General features: G+C 44.9%; 1 protein-coding gene across 4 annotated transcripts in view; it reads right to left on the bottom strand.

Annotated features, from left to right (window-relative positions):
- TXNDC16 (thioredoxin domain containing 16) overlaps window positions 1-17,413 on the bottom strand; it is a 78,204-nt gene that overhangs the window by 45,881 nt on the left and 14,910 nt on the right. For 3 of the 4 annotated variants that reach the window (XM_074956513.1, XM_074956512.1, XM_074956511.1), the window contains 7 exons: window positions 10,984-11,187; window positions 9,581-9,681; window positions 8,517-8,590; window positions 6,823-6,897; window positions 6,389-6,510; window positions 6,018-6,108; window positions 153-309 (listed from right to left, as the gene is read on the bottom strand). In XM_074956513.1, the coding sequence (XP_074812614.1) occupies window positions 153-309; window positions 6,018-6,108; window positions 6,389-6,510; window positions 6,823-6,897; window positions 8,517-8,590; window positions 9,581-9,681; window positions 10,984-11,152 (789 nt within the window). In that variant the 5' untranslated portion in view covers window positions 11,153-11,187. The remainder of the gene's footprint in view (window positions 1-152; window positions 310-6,017; window positions 6,109-6,388; window positions 6,511-6,822; window positions 6,898-8,516; window positions 8,591-9,580; window positions 9,682-10,983; window positions 11,188-17,413) is intronic. The other variant, XM_074956514.1, reaches the window with a different exon arrangement.

Below are 17,413 nucleotides of genomic sequence, written 5' to 3'. Positions count from 1 at the left end.
GCCCCACTGAAGTCAATGGGAGTTTTGCCATTGACCTCAGTGGGGTCAAGATTTCACACCAGGTCTTGCGCATGGAGTTGCTCTGGGCTACAGGCAAGCCTCGAGTGCTTTAATGCAGTGCAGATTATGGTGAGTATCATTTCAACCCATACCACAAGGGGTTCTGCCATCAGTTTGAGATACGTGTGGATGTTCAGTGTGGTCAGTGACTGCTCCATGGGAGTCCTCCTACACGGCTGGGTCAGATCCGGGACCCGCTGACAATGGCAGAAGAAGAGTCGAGCAGACAATGCATCAGAATCTTCACAGCTAGAGGAGAAAAACAATACACTGAGACGGGTACATGCCCCTGCGTCCCCGCTCAGTGATCCGGCCAGGGCAGCCACTCTTGGCTTCCGGCTCCCCAACCCCGGCCTTTCTGGGTGGAGACAGGAGTTTCTCTCCCTTCTGACTGCACAGTCCCCTGCCTTCCCTGTGTATTTCCCAGCAGAGATGGGATGCCCAAGCACACCTGCTGGCTTTCCCTTCCGAAACAGGTAAGAGGTGTCATTGCCACAGTGACAAGGTCCCGCACAACACTGCCAATCCAAGCTTGCTGTATTCACAAGGTACAAAGCGTTCTAGAGAAACCACGTTAAAATCAATAAAAGAGCCTACATGCCTGCTAATAAGTTTATTGGGGCTCACCCCAACCCTAATGTGGGCTTCGGCAGGAGCAGTCCTTCAGCTCCCCACCCCAGGGCAATTCCTTGTGGTTTCAAGTTCACCACAGCTTCCGCTCAGAACAAGCATTCAGGCTTACAGGCCCAGTCCTTCCTTTCCCTAGGGATTGGGGCCCTCCAGGGACCAGCATCCTGTTCCTTTGCCGGATCAGGAAGAAAACCCTGAGCCAGTTTAATACCAGAATATTTATCCAAAAATCCTCTTTGTCTATTGATCCCTGGAGGATCCACTTTGATCAAATATAGGCACACCTCTCCCGGGGGTGCCTTCACAGGGCTGATAGCCGGAGGAATTACATTAGCCTCCACCTCATACTAGAGAAGGTACATAAAACTCCACCATAACACACACACAGTGGCATTGTTAATACACTGGCGTCCAAAGATATTAACCCTAATTCAATAAGGTTTGCCGTAACTCATTAAAGTTTATCTTAATTCCATGAGGTCTGGCCAGGATATGGCAGGACATTGTCAGTCTGTCACAGAGTTCACTACTGTATTTAAGACATCCCAAAATTATTATTATTGTGGGAATTACTGTAGTGCCTACAAGTCCCTGTCACGGACCAGGACCCCATTGGGCAAGATGCTGTACATACACAGAACAAACACAGTCCCTGCCCCAAGGACATTAAGTGTAAGACAAGAGACAGCTGATGGATACAGGAGTACCGGGAAACAATGATGAGAAATACTGGTCAAAACACAGACCAAGAGCCTAACGGTGGTCAGGGTTTTTATAGGAGTCATGGCAAAGGAGAGTTTTGAGAAGGGATCTGGAGGCTAAGGAGATGGCTTTGTGGATGATGACGGGGAGCTTCTCCCAAGCGTGGGGCAGCGTGGCAGAAAACACGAAAGAGGTTGTTTGAAAATTTGACAAGCAGAGGAGTGAGGCTGGCATGACGGGCTGAGCAGAGATGAGCATCAACAGCTTGATAGAGAATGAGAGATGAGGGCTGGGGTGGGCGGAGACCATGAAGGGCCCTGAAAATGAAGACAAGCTTGTGTTTGATGCAACAGAGAAAGGAGAACCAAAATCTGCAACAAGATTTTAAAGTTAGCAAGAACAGACAACCCTCAAATCCAAAGCTAACACCGGTGGGTGTTCAAGACTCTGGGGTCTATTCAACCAATCCTAGCATTAAGATGCAGTATTGTGCAAAAATAGTCTTAAAAACCTATGCATATTACCAAATTACCCTCTACCAGAGTCAAATGGCCTCGCTCCATTGAAGCCAGAGCTGGGTAGCTGGCCCCATTGATTTCAATGGTGGTGGAAGTCAGACTTCAGGGCTATTTCAATCTTTCTCATAATGAAAAATGCCATGGGATCGACTCTGTTATTGGCTACAGTGGGAATCCTCATGTGAGAAAAGATTACTCACAGGAGTAAGGGTTTATAGGGCTGGGCTCATGGTGTTTACATCTGACAACTTGGGATTCATTATTTACATTTGCAACCCTGTATGAACAATTTCTTGGCCTTTAAACTAAAATCAAGAGTAGCTTCAGTTTAAGAAAGGCAGCACTGCCTAGCAGATAGAGCATTAGACTAGGACTCAGGAGACCTGGGTTCTTTCCTGTCTCTGCCACTGGCCTGCTGGGTGACTTTGGGCAAGTCACTTCCCTACGCTGTTCCTCAGTTTCCCCATCTGTAAAACTGGGCTAATGACATTGACCTCCTTTGCAAAGCACTTTGAGATCTACTGATGACAAGCGCTACAGGACAGCTAAATAAGTATTATTCTATGAATACATGATAGTTCCTGCTCTTGCAGCAGGATGGACTCAGTGGGCTGGATGCTTACTTGGTAATAATTGGTGTAGTGCCTCTGAGATCAATGGAGCTACTCTGGTTTACACCAGCTGCAGATCCTGTTCTGATAATATAGGTGAGAGGTTTTTCGCAGGAGTGGGTGGGTGAGATTCTGTGGCCTGCATTGTGCAGGAGGTCAGACTAGATGATCATAATGGTCCCTTCTGACCTTAATATCTACGAATCTATGTTCTTCTTTAACTACTACAAGCCTACATCAATGTTCTAAAAAAACTGCAACCATGCCACCTAGTGGACAGCCAGATAACTTTATCTTTGATCAAGTTTCCTCATTACCATGTCATGTTTTTCAGTGGTTCTCAAACTTTTGTACTGGTGACCCCGTTCACAGAACAAACCTCTGAGTGCGACCCCCAGCTTATAAATTAAAAACACCTTTTTATATATTTAACACCATTATAAATGCTGGAGGCAAAGCGAGGTTTAGGTGGAGGCTGACAGCTCGTGACCCCCCATTTAATAACCTCGTGACCCCCTGAGGGGTCCCGACCTCCAGTTTGAGAACCCCTGTTTTAGCTATTGCAATGTGCAAAGCAAAAGTTACCCTATTTAGCAAAGTCAATTCTCACTGTAGGATCTGACGAGAACGATTTTCTTTGTGAGATATTAGTTGGTGAAAGGGTAAACATAAATGTCCTTTGGCAGACATGTCTGATAAAAGCTCATAGATTCATAGATTCCAAGGCCAGACTGGGACCACTGGGACTATGTGGTCTGATCTCCTGCACCACACAGGCCAGAGAACTTCCCAAACTAATACCTAGCCGGAACTTTTAGAAAAAACATCTAATCTTGATTTAAAAATTGTCACTGATGGAAAATCTACTACGGCCCTTGGTAAATTGTTCCAGTAGTTAATTACTCTCATCATTAATATACACCTTATTTCTAGTCTGAATTTGTCTAGCTTCAATTTCCAGCCATTGGATCATCTTAGACCTTTGTCTGCTAGACTAAAGAGCCCATTATGAACATTTCTTCCTTATGTAGGAACTTACAGACTGTAATCAAGTCACCTCTTAACTTTCTCTTTGTTAGCTAATTAGATTCCTTGCTTACAGACAGCCCCCCAACCTGAAGCAAATACTCACCAGCAACGACACACCACACAAAAAAAACTCTAACCCAGGAAACTATCCTTGCAACAAAGCCCGTTGCCGACTGTGTCCACATATCTATTCAGGGGACACCATCATAGGGCCTAATCACATCAGCCACACTATCAGAGGCTCGTTCACCTGCACATCTACCAATGTGATATATGCCATCATGTGTCAGCAATGCCCCTCTGCCACGTACATTGGCCAAACCGGACAGTCTCTACATAAAAGAATAAATGGACACAAATCAGACGTCAAGAATTACAACATTCAAAAACCAGTCGGAGAACACTTCAATCATAGAATCATAGAATATCAGGGTTGGAAGGGACCTCAGGAGGTCATCTAGTCCAACCCCCTGCTCAAAGCAGGACCAATCCCCAACTAAATCATCCCAGCCAGGGCTTTGTCAAGCCTGACCTCAAAAACTTCTAAGGAAGGAGATTCCACCACCTCCCTAGGTAACGCATTCCAGTGTTTCGCCACCCTCCTAGTGAAAAAGTTTTTCCTAATATCCAACCTAAACCTCCCCCACTGCAACTTGAGACCATTACTCCTTGTTCTGTCATCTGCTACCACTGAGAACAGTCTAGATCCATCCTCTTTGGAACCCCCTTTCAGGTAGTTAAAAACAGCTATCAAATTCCGACACATTCTTCTCTTCCGCAGACTAAACAATCCCAGTTCCCTCAGCCTCTCCTCATAACTCATGTGTTCCAGTCCCCTAATCATTTTTGTTGCCCTCCGCTGGACGTTTTCCAATTTTTCCACATCCTTCTTGTAGAGTGGGGCCCAAAACTGGACACAGTACTCCAGATGAGGCCTCACCAAAGTCGAATAGAGGGAAACGATCACGTCCCTCGATCTGCTGGCAAAGCCCCTACTTATACACCCCAAAATGCAGTTGGCCTTCTTGGCAACAAGGGCACACTGCTGACTCATATCCAGCTTCTCATCCACTGTAACCCCTAGGTCCTTTTCTGCAGAACTGCTGCCTAGCCACTCAGTCCCTAGTCTGCAGCGGTGCATGGGATTCTTCCGTCCTAAGTGCAGGACTCTGTACTTGTCCTTGTTGAACCTCATCAGATTTCTTTTGGCCCAATCCTCTAATTTGTCTAGGTCCCTCTGTATCCTATCCCTACCCTCCAGCGTATCTACCTCTCCTCCCAGTTTAGAGTCATCTGCAAACTTGCTGAGGGTGCAATCCACACCATCCTCCAGATCATTTATGAAGATATTGAACAAATCCGGCCTCAGGACCGACTCTTGGGGCACTCCACTTGATACCGGCTGCCAACTAGACATGGAGCCATTGATCACTACCCGTTGAGCCCGACAATCTAGCCAACTTTCTATCCACCTTATAGTCCATTCATCCAGCCCATACTTCTTTAACTTGCTGGCAAGAATACTGTGGGAGACCATGTCAAAAGCTTTGCTAAAGTCAAGGAACAACACGTCCACTGCTTTCCCCTCATCCACAGAGCCAGTTATCTTGCCATAGAAGGCAATTAGATTAGTCAGGCATGACTTGCCCTGGTGAATCCATGCTGACTGTTCTTGATCACTTTCCTCTCCTCTAAGTGCTTCAGAATTGATTCCTTGAGGACCTGCTCCATGATTTTTCCAGGGAACTCAATGCTGGGTTTATAGGGCTCAATGCTTCACAGAATCGGGTGCACAGATTGGTCTGATCTTCCACCCAAAAACGTCAGCTTCCTCACTTTAGAGCTCTGTCCCTCCCGCCTCCGCCCCAGAATCCTGACCTCTGGTTCCGTATGTGACTGACAGAGCCACCAGCTCTCCCTGCTCTGACTTTTCAGGGGTTGTTTAATGTTGTAAATTTGGGTGTTTAAAACCTCCAGGTTGAGACATGGGCACCACAGCCAGTTGAGGAGGAAAAGACATAAGTCGTGAAGAACAAAGCTTGGCTCTCAGACACCGGGATAGCTGCAGGACTGGCAGTCAGAAAAACCAGCTCTTCACTGGTAAAGTGACTTCATTTGCTAGGGAAATCAGTGAGAAGCTGCCAATGTGCCATCCCAGATGGTTTTTTCAGTCTTCGGAGCACAGCTGCACTTTCAGTTCAACGTAAGGACAAAAGCTTGTGCTAGCTCTACTGAAACTAACCTGGTTCACCCACGTCTGCTCCTCCGACCGCAAACAACCAGATTCTGTTACATTTACAGCAAAGAGTTCTCTCCTCCGCGAGGAGTCTCGTTCGTTTCAACGGGGCTACTTATGGAGCGCTCAAAACCCGGGTCTGCACTTCTTCCCACCGGGGGGGCTGTGACCAAACCAACCCAACAGCATAAGCAGTTCAGATGAGACCCTTTCTCAGAGGGTTATACCCACCCAATGGTCTTCAACAGCGCCACTTCTGTGGTTAAAACAAACTGGTGAGCAGTCCCATGTACAAAAGCAGCTTCCATTACTGCTCTGTGCGCTAAAAAAAAAAAGGAATTGATCCAGTTAATATATTCTTAGTCCACTCCCTCACCCGTGCTAAATATTGTGGGCCAGATTTTAGGAATCGGCGTCAAGAAAAATATATGCCTGACTAATTTGCATGCATTTCAGTAGAGTCTGCATGGTGAAATGGATCGTTTTGTAAAAGAAACCAAGATGTTTGGAGATCTAGGTCAGAAACTCAGTTCTGCACTATCTTATCAAAAAACAGAAAAAGTTCTTGAAGGGATATTAAGATGGAAGGGTGATTTTACTACCTGGTGTTCCAATTGCTGGCACATAGGCAAAGACGACATTTGATCTTCGCTTCAGAGAATTTTCTAGATTCTGAAGCTCCACCAGCGTTGTAATATATTTAACTTCGTTAAAGAGGAGGGCACTGAGAAGACATAAAAATTTCATTTACAGCGTTCTTCAAAAGAAACCAGAGAATTTTCACCTACAACTGCAGGCAAAAACCAGAGCAGGTGCACCTCTGGCTACCTGCCTCAGGAAGCAGCAGATGCAACTGCTCTGATTTGCCCCGTAATTCATTTTGCAGGGCTAAATTACACCAACAAAGAGGCCAGCTTCAGCTCAGTTGAAAATAGTCCCCCAGGATGTACTGAGTTCATGTTTACGCAAAGCTTCAGGCAACAAGTGAAAAGACAAAGCAAATGATTTCACACAGATGAATGTTCATTCTACTTACAACAGGATATTGGCTACAATGGCATTCACGTCGAACAGGGCATCTGTGGGGAATTCTCTGAGCAACACGTTACCTCTGGGAAAGAGAACAAACCACCAGGTCATAAATCAAGATAGAGGTTATTCGTCCTTGTAGATGATTTCCTGATTCTTTTTGCAGATTCTAAGCCCAGAAGGGACCATTCTGATCATGCAGTCTGACCTCCAGCATTACAGGCCATATAATTCCTGCACTGAGCTCAATGCCTTTGGCTGAACTAGTGCATTTATCTTTTAGACAGACATCGCCCAAAATGCTCATCTGAGAGGAGACAAGAGAATCCTCTTAAATGGGGCAGGTCAGTTAAAAGGAAAGCGTTTGTGCAAGGGATGGGAACGTCAATGGGAGTTGGGCACCTAACTCACTTAGGTGCTTTTGGTGGTGTCTTCAATGTAACAAGCCTGCAAGAGATCCAGAATGAATCGTGTAAATAGCCCACTTTGCATTAACTTCAGTGCACTTTGGATCAGATCCTTTGTCAGGTATGGAGTCTGATCAGTGGTGAGCAAATGTAACCCATGCTTACTCCGAGTGGTGCTCCGTCCCCCTCTAGTGGTGGCTGGGCCACACAGGGTAGAGCTGACTGGGAATTTTTCATCAAAGTGTTTTTCAACTGAAAATCCAATTTTCACAAAATATTTTCACAAAACAAATATTTTCAGTTTTCCACCATGAAAATCTAAATGAAATATTTCATTTTTGATCAGGTCAATAGCTTCTGAGCCATGCAGTGCCTCGTGGGAGTTGAAATTTGGGTGCCTCATGCCCCCATTCTCCTCCATGGGCCAGGCTCCCTGGCTGGACTACATTTCCCATGATGCATCATGGTCCGCCCTCTGGCTGAACCTCTACAGTGCATCAAGGGAATCATATAACCATGGGAGATGCAGTCCAGTTTTTTTTCCCCAAAATGAAATCCTGCAGTCTAGCAGACTCTCGTCTCTATTCCTTGTAACTTCAGCCTCCTGGTTTGTTAAAAAGAAACCAAAAAAGTGTTCGCTTATACACCAGTTCTGGGTGTAAAATGACTGCAGTTGCCTTGTATAAATATTTGTTTCCTCCAAAATAACACCAAGCAACTTATCTCCAACAAAGTCAAGAAAATCACACTAAATTCACCCAGGCACCTCTTGTATGGTCTAACCCATTCCTCCCATTCCCGTCTAGTACTATTACAGGGCAATGATCTATCTAGGGATACCTAATCCTACCTGGATATGGGGGGACGGGGGGGACACGACACCAGATGACCTCTTGAGGTCCCTTCCAGTCCTACATTTCCAGGACTCTATAAGAGTGACTTGTGGTATCCATTCCATCTATTCACCTAAGTCACGATTTTAAATTGAATCTTCCATGCTGATTCATCATTGAAAGATAAAGGTTCCTCCCTGTACTTCCTGGATAATCTGAGAGGCTTCTAGGACTGGCAGACAGCTTGTCTACTACTTACGGGCCTGATCTAAAAATGGAGCTCTTTCCACTAGTTTCAAAGGATCATGATGGAAAGAGTCTCCTTCATTGCTACATCCTTCCAGTGCCTGACATGCCAGCTTGCTGACGTGGTTTCCTTAAAACCTTGCAACAGAGAAGCTTTCAAAAAACAATCCACAGTATTTTATTTAGTCGCTAGCACGCAATAAAACTCCATTCACCTGAACAGGTATGCTTTCATTAAGGCATTTTCTTTCCCACAATATCTTGATACCTCTTCTTTGAGACAATTAACCTGGGTACGTAAAACAAGTCGTTATAAATCTCGACGCACAGATATCTACAAATATATAAAGTTGGAAGCATTTTATGGTCCAACTGTATGAAAGAGAACTTTTAAAACCTACTGTATATGCAAAAATGCAATTAAGTGATAATGTGAATGGGATCCAGTGTTACAGATAAGATTTTACAAGCACAGAAGTCAGGAAATTCCAAGTCACAGTTCTCAAACAAACATAATTTAGCTGCCTTCATTCAGTTTCACCCAGTTACTCCTATAGGAAGCCCAAACTATGTTTGGATAGCAATGTACTAATTTGCGTAGTAGGATAACATTTATGTCTTAATAGAAAAGGCTGAGGAAAATTTCTTTACACTTCTCCTCAAACTGAAAGCAAGCATGTGAAATTTCAGCCAAAAGGTCATCTCTGAACCTGCCTCAGGATAAGGATTAAAGGTTCAGCTCGTTGAAAAATGTCCGTCCCCCCACAGTAAATGTAGCTTTTTTTCCAGCCAAAATTTGAATATTGAAAATTTAACCATTTAGAAATGCTGCCATTGTGCCTCCCATTGTCCTCTGTGGGCAGGGCTCTGACTACATCCCCCGTGATGCACCATGACCTCCCCTACTGAAGATGGGAGGGGATGTATCATGGGAGTCCCTGGCCATGATCCATGCAGGGAGACTCCTGCACTCACATGGAACCCAACTGAGTTTAATGGAGTTCCATGCAAGCCGGGGGTTTGCCAGCAGAGAGCCAACTGCAGGATTGGGCAGATGACAGCAGCACCTTCCCAGCGAGCAGCCTAGCAATGCTAGTGCTGGAGTTTAGAGAGAATTATCTGCAGTCAACACATTAATACATCTGTTACGCAGACAGTGACAGCATAACCACCTGTATGGAGAACTGTCCCATGTGCCCATGTGATCAGAATTACGGCCCCACCAGATAACAGACGTCTACATTTCTCAGCTAGGAAAATAAATGACATGTTCATTTACCTTCACCACTGAAATCCCATAGTCCTGGAGCGCTCCAACTGAGTTCTCTAGCTGTTCCAGAAACAGACGGGCACCTGGAGAAACTGAAACACCAATAAGAGCTGTAAAAAGAAAAGGAGGACTTGTGGCACCTTAGAGACTAACCAATTTATTAGAGCATAAGCTTTTTGAGCTACAGCTCACTTCATCGGGTGCATTCAGTGGAAAATACAGTGGGGAGATTTTATATACACAGAGAACATGAGACAATGGGTGTTACCAGATACACTGTAACAAGAGTGACCAGGAAAGGTGAGCTATTACCAGCAGGCGGGGGGGGGGGGGGGGGGGGACAGATGACACACAACACGGGACCTTTTGTAGTGATAATCAAGGTGGGCCATTTCCAGCACTTTACAAGAACAGTAGGAGGGGAAATAAACATGGGGAAATAGTTTTACTTTGTGTAATGACACATCCACTCCCAGTCTTTATTCAAGCCTAAGTTAATTGTATCCAGTTTGCAAATTAATTCCAATTCAGCAGTCTCTTTTTCCACTGTATGCATCCGATGAAGTGGCCTGTAGCTCACGAAAGCTTATGCTCTAATAAATTTGTTAGTCTCTAAGGTGCCACAAGTACTCCTGTTCTTTTTGCGGATACAGACTAACACGGCTGCTACTCTGAAACCTGTCATTATGCAAGGCAATAAGAGCCGGTTTCTCTGTATCTCTGGTCCTCTTGATTACCAGGTAGAGTAGCTAGAACAAAACCTAATGTCACCTAATCTCTCTGGACCAGACTGAGTTACCCTTACTCGCACTGAGTAGTAGCTTGCTCCACAAGTCTCCCCACTGATTTCAGCAGGGCTACTTGTGGCATAAGCTACTCGTCAACACAGATACAGGTATGACAAGCTGGCCTTATTTGCCTCAGTTTCCCATTTTACAGAGAGGGGCAGTGTTACTTCCTCTTCCCCCAAGGAGGCACTTTTGGAGAGAAATACAACCCCCCTTTCAGCAAGCTAGTCCACAAGAGGAGTTCCTTATGCGCACACAGAGCACCGATGAAGGCAACAGGGTCTGACAAAGACACAGGGATCTTCCCAGGCCGCTCAACCTACAGGTTGGGTGCCTCCAACAGGAACAACAATAGGAAAGTGCTCCCCTCCTCACATTTCTGTGATCACCGGGAATATGCAGGGGGTTTGGTAAATTCCTGCTCTAAGAGGTGTTCTGTCAAACTATTTAGGGTTTCAAGTTTTCCAAGAACTGTGACCATCTGATTTGCGCCATTGCCAAAGAGGCCTTTTCCACAGCTACAATGTTATTCCCTCTCACAAGCACGTGAAACATTCCCCTCGAGTTGCTTATTTCTCCTGCGAAGCCAGATAATGAGAACCCCCACGCATTTAAAATACATACCGTCTTGACTAAAATAAACTAGGGATGCTCTTCCCGGCTGCAAGCTACTGAAATACTCCTGGGGGCTCAGCTCTAGCAGTGTATTTGCATTTCTTGCCGCAGACATGTAACAAGTACATAACAGGAGGAGAGAGCAGCAAGAAAGCCTTCCATTCATTTGGGGGAGCATGATTTCCTCAGTTAAAGTCACTGCAGAAGGCACGTCTGGAAAAAAAAAAAATGTGTTTGCTGTTTACATAGATTTCCAGATCTGTGACTGTAATTTACAAATGCGACGAGGCCAATAAACACCAACGATTAAAATGCGAGTTTATCTAACTGTAAAAATAGCAGATGGATTCAGTTACAGCAAAGCTAATGTTGATTACAATTGCAGGCCGTTCCTGTTTCTTATTAATTACATTTGCAACTGCAAAATCCTCTGTGGTTGTGGTTTGGGGCTGGGGATTTTTGTTTAGTTGGTTTGGTTTTGGTTTTTTTGAGATGGTTAAAGAAAGTCAAGTGTCCAGCAATGAAAACAGTGCCCACCTACACACAGATATTTCAGAGCACAACTCCCCCCTCCCCAGGTTCTTTTTAGTAACTGATTAGGATCAAACTAGCTTCACACACTCTACTGATCATGACTTGCATGAACAAAGAGCTTCCCAAAAGGCCTGATTAGCCGTTTCTTTACTCCAGTTTTACACCAGTTCCATTAGAGTGAAATCAGGGCAACACAAGGGCCAGCCAAGCCTTTTTAGTGGGCACAAATTGTTTCAGAAGAGAACAGACACGTGAGATATTTATTGCATTTCCCCCTCATCCATGCACAGAAGGTGAAAGTCACACCCTCTTCTCCTTGAGGCAAAGCTGGAGTGGGGACCTCTATGAAACTTTGGGAGTTGGATCTAGCCTCCAACTTTTTTGCGCAGGATGTAGGCCAGCCCTGCAGTTGCAGTTGCCATCCCTGGACCGGCACAGGGGCCAGAGCTCCTGCAGCAGGATCTGTGTAACCAATAGCAGCTCCCCCTCTCCGCCCTGCCATGCTGCTTGGTGAGGAGCTGGCACAGAACCCCCTGAATCTTAATGGGTTGCTCTCTCCATGGCTGCCCCCCCCCCACACACACACACACTAGCAACACTGCAACTTGGCTCTGTTGGGGAGCCTTCCACAGACCCTTGGCCTTTGGGTGAGCTCGACCCAGCAAAAATCATGCATCCAGTTCATCAAACCTCCCAAAGCTAAGGAGTGCTGTTCTTCTATCCAGAACCAACACAAATAATAAGGAACCTTTGCAAGAACATTGCAGGATTAGAAAATGTCACCCATATTTGATTCTCCTGTGTAATAGATTCATAGATTCATAGATATTAAGGTCAGAAGGGACCATTAGGATCATTTAGTCTGAACTCCTGCACAATGCAGGCCACAGAATCTCACCCATCCACTCCTGCAATAAACCTCTCACCTATGTCTGAGCTATTGAAGTCCTCAAATCATGGTTTAAAGACATCAAGGTGCAGAGAATCCTCCAGCAAGTGACCTGTGCCCCATGCTACAGAGGAAGGCGAAAAACCCCCAGGGCCTCTTCCAATCTGCCCTGGAGGAAAATTCCTTCCCGACCCCAAATATAGCGATCAGCTGAACCCTGAGCATGTGGGCAAGATTCACCAGCCAGATACCCAGGAAAGAATTCTCTGTAGTAACTCAGATCCCACCCCATCTAACATCCCATCACAGGCCATTGGGCCTATTTACCATGAATAGTTAAAGATCAATTAATTGCCAAAATCATGTTATCCCATCATACCAGCTCCTCCATAAACTTATCGAGTCTAATCTTAAAGCCAGATAGGTCTTTTGCCCCCATTGCTTCCCTTGGAAGGCTATTCCAAAACTTCACTCCTCTGATGGTTAGAAACCTTTGTCTAATTTCAAGTCTAAACTTCCTGATGGCCAGTTTATATCCATTTGTTCTTGTGTCCACATTGGTACCGAGCTTAAATAATTCCTCTCCCTATCCGGTATTTATCCCTCTGATATATTTAGAGAGAGCAATCATATCTCCCCTCAACCTTCTTTTGGTTAGGCTAAACAAGCCAAGCTCCTTGAGTCTCCTTTCATAAGACAGGTTTTCCATTCCTCGGATCATCCTAGTAGCCCTTCTCTGTACCTGTTCCAGTTTGAATTCATCCTTCTTAAAACATGGGAGACCAGAACTGCACACAGTATTCCAGGTGAGGTCTCACCAGTGCCTTGTATAACGGTACTAAAACCTCCTTATCTCTACTGGAAATACCTCACCTGATGCATCCCAAGACCACATTAGCTTTTTTCACGGCCATATCACATTGGTGGCTCATAGTCATCCTATGATCAACCAATACTCCAAGGTCCTTCTCCTCCTCCGTTACTTCTAATTGATGCGTCCCCAGCTTATAACTAAAATTCCTGTTATTAATCCCTACATGCATGACCTTGCACTTCTCACTATTAAATTTCATTCTATTACTATTACTCCAGTTTACAAGGTCATCCAGATCCTCCTGTAGGATATCCCGGTCTCTCTCTAAATTGGCAATACCTCCCAGCTTTGTATCATCCGCAAACTTTATTAGCACACTCCCACCTTTTGTGCCGAGGTCAGTAATAAAAAGATTAAATAAGATTGGTCCCAAAACCGATCCCTGAGGAACTCCACTGGTAACCTCTCTCCAGTCTGACAGTTCACCTTTCAGTATGATCCCCTGTAGTCTCCCTTTTAACCAATTCCTTATCCACCTTTCAGTTTTCATATTGATCCCCATCTTTTCCAATTTAATTAACAATTCCCCATGTGGCACGGTATCGAACGCCTTGCTGAAATTTAGGTAAATTAGATCCACTGCATTTCTTTTGTCTAATAAATCTGTTACTTTCTGAAAGAAGGAGATCAGGTTGGTTTGGCAAGATCTACCTTTTGTAAAACCATGTTGTATTTTGTCCTATGGTTTGTAATGTTTGTTTGCAATATACGATTCAGCCACTAGATGTCACTGCTCGCTGTATAGCATTCCAAACTAGGTGTGGTCCCCTGGCAAACAAGGGAGACAAAGCTGGGATTCAAGCTGTATAGAAGCCCCTTTGTTTTGCACTATAGCTGCAGATGATTTCTTTACTCAACACCTCCTGTTTAGGACAGACCATGAGACCGTATATTGTGACATCTGTGCTCCCAGCTATTAGGGCTGCCAATTTTGGTTGGACGCATTTCTGGAGGTTTCATCACATGACATAATCTTTAATTAAAGATTAATCTTTGAATCCTGGAGACTCCAGAACAATCCTGGAAGGTTGGCAACCCCAACAAACTGAAAAAAAAAAAAAAGGAGGACTTGTGGCACCTTAGAGACTAACCAATTTATTTGAGCATGAGCTTTCGTGAGCTACAGCTCACTTCATCGTTGTTAGTCTCTAAGGTGCCACAAGTCCTCCTTTTCTTGTTGCGAATACAGACTAACACGGCTGCTACTCTGAAACCAACAAACTGAGGCTGTTATAGCCGTAGTGCTCAAAAACAAACAAAAAATCCAGCCACCCTCCAACAGCAGAGATAGTTAGCAAAGAGACAGAGCCACCTAATCTTCAGGTTCTCGCTCTGTGTTCAAGTACTCTGCCTGTCCTGCTCTCTGCATGGAAAACAGGACACTTTAAAAAACACGTAGAGACAACTTCCACTTTATAGTAAGCAGGCTTCGAAGGATTAGATTTTTATTGGTAAACGTCAATAAACATTGATTGCACCGTACACTAACCCACGAAAATATATTTCCTTCTATAATAATCTAAATGTACAGGTAGGTGAAGTAAGCAAAATGCTGTTTGAGAACTTAAGAGTCAAAACGGAGGGATTTAGACTTTTGAATTAGGCTGGTTACAAAGAGACTAGCAAATGAACAGTAAAAACGGGTATGATTTGTCGAATTAAGGATATTTCCTTTGTATAGTTTGATACGTGATATTGACAATTTATGTACTTGCTTTATAAAGCCTTAACTGTTGAATCTCAATGTCTAAATAATTGTCTGACCCCTCCCCAGCATTTCATGCAACTGTAAATGTAAATTGTAAATGAAAATGTAAATTGACACAAAGAGAAAAAATGCTTATAAATATGTTGATATTATCCATCAAAATTATAAAAATCTAATTCGACCAAGCTGAATAATAAGCAACACCATCAGTACATGCCATTGTATCTGTCTGCTCCTTGTTGAGTGATGCTTAACATCCAGGGGCATAAGAAGTACTCCTGGGAGAATTCTGCACCAAAAAATTAAAATTCTGTGCCAAAAAATGAGAAATTCTGTGCACAATATTTTAAAATTCTGCATATTTTATTTGTCAAAACAACACTATATAATCATGCCAGTTTCAATTATTTTGGTAATTTATTTCAAAATACCTGTCAGTAAGTATGTCTGTAACAGTACAGACAAAAAGAAAAGGAGGACTTGTGGCACCTTAGAGACTAACCAATTTATTTGAGCATAAGCTTTCGTGAGCTTCACGAAAGCTTATGCTCAAATAAATTGGTTAGTCTCTAAGGTGCCACAAGTCCTCCTTTTCTTTTTGTCTGCTTCACGAAAGCTTATGCTCAAATAAATTGGTTAGTCTCTAAGGTGCCACAAGTCCTCCTTTTCTTTTTGTCTGTACTGTTACACGAAAGCTTATGCTCAAATAAATTGGTTAGTCTCTAAGGTGCCACAAGTCCTCCTTTTCTTTTTGCGGATACAGACTAACACGGCTGCTACTCTGAAACCTGTCATAGTACAGACAAAAAAATTCCTCCAGGAGTAGAGAGTTAAAAAAACCCCTATGACAACCAGTTCCTGTTTCTCTGCCCCAGAGACCTGCCATGGACGCCCAAGGATCCAGAGGGAGAAACAGCCTGATGCTGGGTCCTGGGCTCATGGGGAGTTCCCTGCACACCTCCTCTTTCCTTCAGGGCCTGCGGGGAACTGCTGCTGCCAGGAACCCTCCAGCTCCTTCCCTCTCCCGCCCCCGGCAGTGTCTTCTATTTGCGTGCTGGGCTCTGCTGGGTCCAGCGGCCCCTAGTGGCAGTCAGCAGCTCTGCAGCCCATTTCTGAAGGGAGGAAAAGGAAATTCTGCGTGCACAACATTAATTTCTGCACAAATTCTGCATTGCGCAGTGGTGCAGAATTCTCACAGGAGTAAAAAAGAATGCACTCTCCACCAGCTACTTAAACTTGTCTCCTAAAAACAGACAGTGTTTTTAATACGGCCTGAAAAACACAGGCTGCAGTTTTAAACACGTTCCAACATTTTTTTCAAATTAGTATAATTCTTTATTATTATTATTTCTGTCACTGTGGTGCCTAGAGAAGCAGCTAGGAAGCACACAGAATCTGACCCAAAACTCACTGCAATCAACAGAAGGATTTCTACTGGCCTCCATGGGCTTTGAATCAGGCACTAATAAAGTACAGAGACGACGGCTCTGGAAACCCCTTAGACAGAGCAGAGGAATTTCGTTCTCATTTGAGAGGCTCTGATGATCTCCTCCCTGTTTGTAAAGTAACTGGAGTTAACTTTGCTCTGCTGTCTTGTTTGTTCCCCTGCATCAGGGACGGCTTGTTGATCAGGAAGAGCATTTGCAAGGCAGCATCATTGTTTGGTCGCGGGGAAAAGAGAGCAGCGTCCTTCTCTCCGTGGTTTGGAGGAAGCAGAGTGTGACAGATCAGGGGCTCCACCAGCCAGGGCACTATGGGAGCCGCCGAGGGGAGACATGACACGCTTAAAGTTTTATACCTAGAAGATTTTAAGTGTTTGACGTTTTTAAGATGTTTACAAGACCCCACCCTCTCTCAAGCCCCCAGTGCTCTTTCCCTGTTATGTCCAGTCCCATCGTCCCACGCACTGCTTGGCCACGTCTACTGTGATCCTGCACACCCCACCCTGGGACCCTACCCACCCTCAGCAATGACCAGCCTTTCCAGGCCTTCCTGTGGCCTGGCAAGATCTCCCAGGCACCTGTTCTCTGCCTCTCCTCATGCTCCCCAGTAGCTGCCATCTCGTTGAGGCCCTTGGCCTTCTTCCAAGCATCCCTCCATCTCCCCCATTATTCTTCCCTCCTCTCTATCTGCTCCTCCAGCTGTCTGCTTGATCCCACCCACATCTCTTCTAGTCCCTACGTGCACACATCTCTCCCGCACACACACACACATTCCCTCTATGGCTCCCCAGACCCCTTCAATCCATTACATGTCCCCCATGCCCACTCTCATTTGCCCACATTTCACACTCTCTACCCCCTTTCAATTTGTTGGTAACCGGACCCCGAGACCCCGCCCCCGCTCCGTCTCTCCTCCCAAGGCACCGCCCCCATCACTCACTCCTCTCCGCCCCATCCCTGTCACTCCCTGGATTGTCTCCACCTCCCTCTCC

The sequence above is a fragment of the Natator depressus genome, chromosome 6, assembly GCF_965152275.1.
Source record: "Natator depressus isolate rNatDep1 chromosome 6, rNatDep2.hap1, whole genome shotgun sequence".
Taxonomy (NCBI): domain Eukaryota; kingdom Metazoa; phylum Chordata; order Testudines; family Cheloniidae; genus Natator; species Natator depressus.
Note: the sequence above shows the minus strand (reverse complement) of the source record. Positions and strands in the feature narration are given on the sequence as shown.